The sequence below is a fragment of the Calypte anna genome, chromosome 4 (assembly GCF_003957555.1).
Source record: "Calypte anna isolate BGI_N300 chromosome 4, bCalAnn1_v1.p, whole genome shotgun sequence".
Taxonomy (NCBI): Eukaryota; Metazoa; Chordata; class Aves; order Apodiformes; family Trochilidae; genus Calypte; species Calypte anna.
In genome coordinates, this window is record NC_044247.1 from 2,947,846 (window position 1) to 2,957,404 (window position 9,559).

At 44.3% G+C, this 9,559-nt stretch overlaps 1 protein-coding gene across 1 annotated transcript; it reads left to right on the forward strand.

Annotated features, from left to right (window-relative positions):
* The first annotated feature begins 414 nt into the window (after nucleotides 1-414).
* Nucleotides 415-1,372, forward strand: LOC103535636 (transcription factor SOX-3). Its single transcript, XM_008501714.2, is given in 2 exon segments — nucleotides 415-843; nucleotides 845-1,372. Coding segments are annotated over 2 exon segments (957 nt in total).
* Nucleotides 1,373-9,559: the final 8,187 nt, after the last annotated feature.

A 9,559-nucleotide genomic window follows, 5' to 3' on the forward strand; every position in this document is an offset into this window, starting at 1 on the left:
GCACCCCCTGCAGCTGGTCAGTAACCGGCGTCAGGGCTGTCGGGAACCGCTCGCTGATTGGCTGCCTCCCGCTCATTTATACCCCATCAATCAAATCTCCCGGGATCGGTGTGCGCATTGCCTGGTACTGCCCGGGAGAAGCGCCTCTCACCGCTCCGCAGGCGCGGCCGCCACAGCAGCACCACAGGGAGCGGCGCCTCCGCCTGAGAGCCAGAAAAGCTTCTTCCTGCATCAGCCGGCCAGGCAGGTTCTTTTTTGTTTGTTTTGTTTTGGTTTTGGTTTTTTGTTTTGTTTTGGTTTGGTTTTTTGTTTTGTTTTTCTTTCTTTCTTATTTATTTATTTATTAGTTAAACTTTTCGCTGATCTGGTGTCCGTCTGCCCGCCACCCTGGCGCACCTCTTGCCGGCTCCGGCCATGTACAGCATGCTGGAGACTGAGATCAAGACGCAGCAGCCCACGCCGGGCAGCACCGGGGGCAACCCCGCTCCGGGGAGCAACGGGAAAGGCAGCGGAGGTGGTGGGGCCAGCAACGGAGCGGGGACCGGCTCGGACCAGGACCGCGTGAAGCGCCCCATGAATGCCTTCATGGTGTGGTCGCGGGGCCAGCGGCGAAAAATGGCCCAGGAGAATCCTAAAATGCACAACTCTGAGATCAGCAAACGCCTCGGGGCCGACTGGAAGCTGCTTAGCGATGCCGAGAAACGGCCCTTCATCGACGAGGCCAAGAGGCTGCGGGCCGTGCACATGAAGGAGTATCCGGATTACAAATACCGGCCCCGAAGGAAGACCAAGACTTTACTGAAGAAGGACAAATACTCGCTGCCCGGTAACCTGCTGGCCCCAGGGGGGGGGCAACGTGGTGAGTAGCCCCGTCGGGGTGGGGCAGAGAATTGACAGTTATGCCCACATGAACGGCTGGACCAACGGGGCTTACTCACTGATGCAAGACCAGATGGGCTACAGCCAGCACCCGGGCATGAACAGCCCCCAGCTGCAGCAGATGCACCGCTACGACATGACGAGCCTGCAGTACAGCCCCATGATGTCCACGGCCCAGACCTACATGAACGCCGCCTCAACCTACAGCATGTCACCCGCGGCCTACGGCCAGCAGCCCTCCACGGCCATGAGCCTGAGCTCCATGGGCTCGGTGGTGAAATCCGAGCCCAGCTCGCCGCCTCCTGCCATCACTTCCCACTCACAAAGAGCCTGCCTGGGAGACCTGCGGGATATGATCAGCATGTACCTGCCCCCGGGGGGGGATGCCACAGACCCTTCCGCCCTGCAGAGCAGCAGGTTACACAGCGTCCACCAGCACTACCAGAGTGCTGGGACTGGCGTGAATGGTACCGTACCACTAACCCATATATAAACTTGGCTGCTCCGAATGACTCCCCCGTCTTAATCCTTAACCGCACTACCGCTCCATGACTACACCGGGACGTATTGCTCGGCTTAGCAGACTTAACACTAACTTTGAAGAAATTTGAAAAAGGAAATCCGTTAGTTGTGTCCACATTTTGTTTTTTCTTTGTTACCAGAAGTACTTGAACAACCTGTTACTTCGTTAGATCACAACTCCTGCTTCCCAGAAGCCGCCGTGAATTTTTTAAAACTACGGCTAACGTCTTTCCTGATTTCTGATAGCTTTCATTCGCTTAAACGTTTTGAGTTTTTGTTGTGTTTTTTTTGTTTCGTTTTGTTTTTGTTGTGGTTTTGTTTTTTCACCTTACAGTTTGATTTCTAGCGTTGCAATGGCATTTAGAAAACACAAATCGGCGGGATTTGGTTTTTAAACTCAGTTGTTACTATAGTTGTGGTTTCTTGAGTGTTTTATTTATCCCACCTTACCGAGCGCCTCTTGGTTTCTATCCATCTGTAGCTTTCACGACTTTCTTAGCTAAGGAAGGTTTTGTTAAGTGAAAAAAAAGGGAGGCGGGAGAGAGCTGTGCGGGTCGCAAACGTATTTCTTTATTTATAGTTTGTGTCTTGGTTTTTATTAAACTGTATCTTATGTAAATTGATTTGTGAATTTTACTGTGAACCATGTTTTGACATACCAGATGAAGAAACGTTTTAGTTTTGTTTACCAGATTTCTAAAAAAAAAAAAAAAAGAAAAAAAAAAATTGTTTCTAGTCCTCGTTTCGTTTGCTGTCGTCTTCCAAACGAAGAGAGAGATATCAATAAATTGTATATCTAGCACGTCGGCAGTCTCCGGGCGGTGTGTGCAGTGGTGGGGAGCACGGTGGGTCCCGAGATCCCGTTCCGGAACTCCCAACAGCAGCCCCAGACCCGCCGCCCGGCTGAGAAGCCCTGGACCTGCCATCGCTTTTCGGTCGGATTTCTGCGGCTGCCGATCCCTGGTGTAATTTGGTGTAGGGGGGGAGGCGGGAGGAATATTCCATCGGGTTTATCTTCTACTAAACCAAAGCGGGACCGGAGCCGGGAAAGCGTCGCTGTGCTACTGAAGCTGCTGCTTTCAGAGCCGCCGGCCACTTGTTGCCTCTCCCGACTCGTTTCTCTCAGTTGGCGTAGTGGCGAGGGGGTTATGTGTGCCCTTCGCGGTTGTTTTTTGGTTTTTTTTCTGTTGTTGTTTTGTTGGGTTTTTTTGTGTGGTTTTTGTTTATTTGTTTGTTGTTGTTTTTTGGTTTTTTTCTCTAGAGGATTTGTCTAGAAACCTGACCTCATCTGAAATATTTCTAAAAGTAAAACCCGTCAGGGAACTCTTAATTAAACTCTTTTAAAAACGAATGGCTACAAGTCCCCAAAGGAAATAAATAATTCAACCATTTCAGTATATTTTACGAGTGTGTTTTGCTTTAGTCTGGACAATTTCTTCTTTTTTTAGGAGTCTGCATTAATCCTGACGTCCTATCTGTGAGCGCTGCGGAGCCTCAGAGCCGCTGTCCGAGTGGCGGGACTGCTTACACCTCCCTCTGCTTGGAGGCTACTAACAAGTAGTAGACCATCCTCCAAGTGTGCCCTTGGTTCCTCCCGCTTTCCAGAGGCTGGCGAGGCTGCGGGCCGGGTTCAGGGCTCCCCAGGGCCCTTTCAGATGGTCAGTGCATTTTGCTGCGTGACCCCACCTCCAGCCTCTGCCTTTCATTTTGCTCCACTAACCCTTTTGCTGTTTGCCTTGGTACAGAAGGAAAGCGAACATGAGGGCGTTTTTGGTGTTTGGTTTTAGACAAAGGGGCCTGTTCTGCTCGTCCCTTATGGACGTCCCATATGGACAGCTCTGAGGAGATTTTGCGTTCCTCTGCTGTCTGCCTGTGGCGGCCGAGATTTGCCGGGCCCGGTGGGACCCGCTTTCCCTTTGCCACTGCTCACGTCTCTGGCCATCTGCTTTCCACCCACCCACCTCTTGGGCTGGGAGCCTTGCGCTGCCTCCTGGCCCCAGAGTGCAGATGCCCCGTCAGCGTTTGACTTGTTCTCCGCTGGGAAGAACGTCTGGGCTAGGTCAGGGCCTTCCCCATCTATTCCAAGAGGAAAAATCTATGTTCTGCAAACCACGCCGAGTTTCCTTCTAGAGTGAGGAGTGCCCGGCTTCTGGCCACCCGGGTAAGAAGGAGTGCTGGGAGCAGCTACTGCAGGTCCTCTGTGGGACAAGAGGCCCCCGGGGTCACATATACGACCCTACAGCCAGATGCCCCTCTGGTAGGTGTCGTAAGGCCTTGGCACCACAACGCTCCCCTCTGTTCACAGTATCAACTATTCCGGAATTTCGGGCAATCAAGTATTCAACACCCTCAGCTCAACTCCTATGACAAAAGCTGGCAGACCTGTGGTGTTGCTTTATCCTCTTGGTGTTGCTACTACCCATAAGGTAGTAGTGTTGCCTATATCTAGTTCCATGAGGAAAAGAAGCCCCACAACCCTGAGGTCTGAGAGAAGGTGGTGTTTGTAGAGCCCATGGAGATGCGCAGGGGTGCAGAAGTAGGCCCCATTTCATCTGAGCTGGGACTTAAAGCTGTTCCCCAGTGCTCTTCAGAACAAGCAGTGGCAATTTACCCCTCAGAAGTCCTAGACAGGCATGCAGTATAAGTCTGAAAAAACCGACAGGCTCCTGAGCAAGTGAACTGCTGGCAGCACTAGGATTGCATTTGATATCGTCAACGTTGAACTGGAGCTGCATTATTGCAAGAAGCTGTTCTCCCATCTGAATTAGCTAGAAGTGGATTCTCTACCATGAGAGGGGAAAAACATTTCTTCCAAAGTTTGCAGTATTTAAGCTGAAGTTGTCCTCATTTGCAAGAAATCAAACACAAGGAGAGTTTGTGAGCTGGCCCCTGAGCAGGTGCCTCTATATAAAATACGTTGTTCTCTCTGAGATACTTTTCCAGAGCTATTGATTTAGACGCCCAGACAAAATCATCCACACAGTTGTCAGCTTCCTGGGACTCAACTTTATCCTGAAGTTTGTAAGTTATGGGTAGGACTTGTGGAAATTATTGTAAACATTCATACACCATTGCAAGCCAAAAGCTATGGACCCAGCCTTGTACATAAGTACAAATATAGACACAGACTCACTTTCCCTGAACATAAGTATTTTTCTATCAGAGCTAGCAGTATATATAGAGATATATAGAGATATATATAGATGGAGACATTGCCTGTCAGACAACTTTTTTCAAAGAGCATTGTTACAACCTCCGTTTGGATTAAAAAAATTTGCCCCAAGAACAAATGTTAGAAACAGATTTCCTTTAAAATTAATTATGGTATGTTTTACTTGTACTGAAATTAATTTTTAATTTTTCAGTTTATTTGGGACATAGACACACATCCTGCGTTCGTTTAAATTAAATGCTTCTTGAGCAATGCCAGTGAGGGACTTCATACTCTGGCTTGTGTGTGGTGCCATCAGAAGCAAGCCATCAACATTTTCAGGGAGAGTAGGTGAAGTTACAGTATGTACAAGACACCTTGGCTCTGTGAAAGATGCATCTGCACAGGATCCTTCACTCCAGTAATCCACTTTGCAGGACAGAGATGTAAGTGAAATGCTAAGTTTGTGTTGTGCAAAATAATCAGTGACTATTTGCTCAGCTAAAATACAACAGCCTTATTCTAGAACATCTAGAAAAGATGCAAGTGCATTCATTATCCTTAGAAAGACTGAATATCAGCCATGGAGAAGTTCAGAATGTTAGCATTTAAGGGTAATGACAATTATTAGGCTTTTGCATTTAATTAATGGAAGAGTGGAAGATCACACTTGGTTCTACTGGTAGCCTGACAAAAACCACCATATCTGGTAACATTTTCATGCTTCCTTGTTAGACCAATGAGCTGCAGGGCTAATTCAACAAAGATCAGTAAGTGAAAATATTTTAAATTAAAATTTTGAGACAGTCTGGTCGGTGAGTAAATTCTAATAATTATCAGAGGAATCTGTTGGTATTCTAAGAATATTTTAAAGCCATATCTTTTTCTATTTCTAATTTTTTACTGTAAGAAGAGGTGAATAGTGAATTCAGTTTATGATTAGCATAAACACTTTATGAAAGCATTTATAAATCAGTGCTTTCCCATATCACACAGGAGACTAAGAAAGATTCTCTTCAGGAACATTAGAAAGATAGGAACTTGTCTAACTATCTCTAAGTGTTAATAGAAAAAATGATTTCATAGGAATGAACACAGAAGAAGAGGTGAAGTTAGATAAAGTTCAGGACTGGAATGTTGCTGCTATTCCCAATGTCTACAAATACTAGAAGTTTGATAGGATGATTATTTTCTAATTGTATAGACCTTGATCCTAAATTTGTTGTAGTCAAGTCCACTTAATTTACATGATATAAATTCAGATTATTCCAATGGTAAGCCTGGTATGACAAATCACAGAAATCTTAAAGAGAAAGAGGTAAAATTTGAATCAAATTCTTCTAAGATTTCTCAAGGAATGAGTGGAGAGATGTTATTGAAAATGTCTGAATAGGATAATTTAGTGGTTCATGCAGATTAACTGAATAGTTTCCCATATGCTTCTCTATTGTGACTTTTAACTGACACCACTGGACTAATAATAATTGCAAAACAGTGACTTATTTCACAACAGAATGTCCTCAGGATGAAGAATTAATTACTATTTGCTGTGAATACTGTTTACAGCCAGCTTCTTTGTGTTGCTAGTCAAGTAAACAGGATTTCAGATTTGCTTCCTCCAAAGACCTCCTCAGAAGCTCTTTATTCATTTTATACTTCAGTTTTCCAGTTTCTAAAATGAGAACTGTAGCTACCCAGAGCAGTACAGAAAGTTGCCAATACATGTGAGAGAGATTGTGTGGATGAGAGAACAAAACAATGGGGGGGTGTAATGGTAAATCCATAAAAAGATGTATTTATATCTCCTCTGTGATTAGGAATATATATATATATATACACTTAAATGTTATTTCAGTCAGTGTTATACTCAAGATGCTCATCTTTATTGTTGTTGCTAAGTTCAATTATACCCTATTTATGCCAGGTTACTTTTATTTGGTCATGAATCAAATCAAGCTAAATCAATCTGAACATCATTTAGCATGGTTTAAAAATGCTTGTGCTAATATACCTGAAGTCTCCAACTCATGTCCACAGGAGGAAGCAGTTGTGGGGTTTGAATACATCACTGCCCTGCAGCTGTTTGCCCAGTTGGTCTTCTGGAAATCAGTACACATTTTTCTAGGCTTTGGCCATCCCAGTTCAGATGCTGGTGGATCAGTGCAAACTCACCTTGGCTGATAGGGACAAGTGTGAAACACAGACTACTGTGCTGCTTCCAAAGAAATGGAAAGTGAACCAGATTCCTGGAGCCTCAAATTGCTGTGTGTGTATTGCACATGCACAGCAGTTCCAAGCTCAGAAAGAGACAAGTGGAAGTGGGGAAGGACCTAGGAATGAGAGGGAAATTAAGCAATGTTAAAACCCTCTGCACTTCTCTCATATATCTATCTTTTCTGGGGTTTCTGGTTGAGCTTTCTGGCCTTGGTGAGCTTTTTTCTTTGTCTCAATGAAGAATATTATGCATCTTTTCTATACGGGCCATGGGAAATAGTACAGCAGTGATTGCACCAAGCCTTCAGGATTTCCCCTTTGTACAAGACTCAGCTTATTCGTTTCATGCATCATCATTCATAGCTTGCTGTGCTGATTTCAAAAATTCTATGTATCTACTTGGCACAAAGGGGAGAGACAGAACATAGTGGTAGATGTGCCTTAGGTGCATGTAGTTCTTGAATGCCATTTGCAAGGGAAGAAATCTTGAAAGTCAATGGGAACTTTGTCCATTCAGAGTTCAGGGTAAGGCACTTGGCACTGATTTAATTTGCATTGTACTGTGCTGCCTAGTTAGAATAGCTTCTCCTGTATGAAGCTAAGAAAAGAGATTTGATCCAAATAATTATTTTCCTTTCTTTTCTTTTTTTTTTTTTTCCTCCTTTTCCCCCCCCTTCCTTTAAGATTCAGTGGGCAGTTTTCATTTTAAAGCTTGTAAACAGCAAATATCACAGTGCAATTTCCTTTTAAGAAGTAAGTTATACTTTCATTATTGAGCAAAAATTCCTTTCTTTTAAACTGTTAAACATATGAACACGTGTCGTGAAACAGGTGTGAATTTTTTATAGAATGCATGAGAGCTGGGCTAGTAATTGAATTAATGGTCATGCCCTGGAGTAAAAGGAAATAAAAAAGCTGAATATACAAGGTGGCAATTGTATGCATCATGGTAATTCTGTGTAGTTTCCCAGGCATTCAGCAGGTCCTCCTGAGTCAGGAGCTGCTGCAGTAAGGCTCAGCCCTCTCTGCACTGCTGAATGTCCTAAGAACAGCAGAAGTTTTTCTGTCTGGGCTGATTTTGTGCAGCACATGCTATTTGCTATAACAAAATTTTTTTAAACTATTCTCAGAGTTAGGAGGACTAACTTCTTGAAAGTATTTGCCTGCTTATCCAATAACTCTTCTCTTTACTCTTCTTCTCTCAATAGATTTCAGTCTATATTTGTGTCAGAAGGGCAATAACTCTATCCAGGAACAAGATGGTTTGATTTGAGTATCCTGTGTAAGCTGGTACGAGTAATTTTAGATTGTTTAAGGAAATAAAGAATATTGTGTTGTTCATTTACAAACAAAAATGATTATTGATGAATTTAGACTGTGGTGGCATTGAAAGATCTTCTGGAGTAGGAAACAAGTTTGTTTTGGCCTCTAGCAGAAGACTTGTGAGTGAGAGGAAGAAGCATGGCACTGCCAACATCTGTTTGTATTTTCAGTTAGACAAAACTTCTCCCATGACAATTTTCTCTTCAATTGTTCAAGAGAGGACCAGAATATAAGCTAGCCTAAGCAAATTTCAATAACACTGAACAAATTCAATGAGATTTTCCAGTCCTGTTCCTGATTCCTGTGCTCTGGTTCTGCTTGGCTCAGTCTCTCTCCTCAGTCCCTCCAAGATTCAGAAACTGAATATGAACATGTTGACCAAAAGGTCCTACTTTTTTGACAAAAGCATTTTCACTGGGTTATCAGAATATCAGTTCAGGACACTGCTTTGATACACACAGTCTTGAGAAAGTTCATCTATCCTTTCACTGAGGTTTCATCATGGGAAAGTCTCTCCTTTCCTAGCAGAACTACTGATCTATAGTTTTCATTAAATGATAGTTTCCACACAGCTTCACACCAAAAACTTGTTGGTAGTCCCTGGTCAGCTGATGACAAGATATGAAGATATTGCTGAATTAGGGTGCTGAGCACCTCTATACCAGCCTCAGTTTAGGCTTCTCCTTCAAGAGCAGAAAGAGGGAAAGCTGGAAAACACTGCCAAGAAGTGGTGTTGGGAAGGCACTGGCAGACATTTGGTTCTTGATCTGCATCATCTTCAGTGCATGGTAGGTAGATGAGTAGCACACCTCCTTCTGTCTATATCCTTTACAGGAAAGGGCTGAAAGCGCTGCCAAGGGAAGCCACAGCTTCCATCTGGATGCAAGCCAGAAGAAGGAAAACTCAATGTTGAAGTAAGGACATATTAACTTTCTCTGGAAGTGCTTTGCTGTTAATGAGCTGGATTATCTGCCTTGATCTGTGACAGGAAAGCAGGTGTATGTGATCCTTCAGTGAGAAGCAGTCCACAGGGCAACCTCCATGGTTTCAAAATTGTGATGGCTGAGATTGTTACTGACCCAGGAGAGAATTTCCTGAACAATTCCTAAGAAGAACCTCTGCCTGTAGTGGAACAAAGCAACCAGATGCCTCTAATTGACGAGGAGTGGGTGTGAGCTGATATCAAGTCCACCTGTGCCTAGTTAGGGCAGGCTCCCTATTGAGCATGTGCAGGACCAGGGGGCCAATAAAGGTGAGGCTCACACCCACAGACTAGCTCACTCCTGGGCTAGTCAAGAGAGAGGCTGGTAGCTCTTTGAGCAACAGACCAATCTAGGCTAGTTCCACTTGGTGAGTGATAGACTTAGAGCACAGCTCACAAGTCTGTATTGCGACACCTAGTTAGACCTTGAGGTGTGGATCCCTAAAGAAAGGTTCGTCTCGCAACATCTGCCAGTTGTAAGTTTTAGT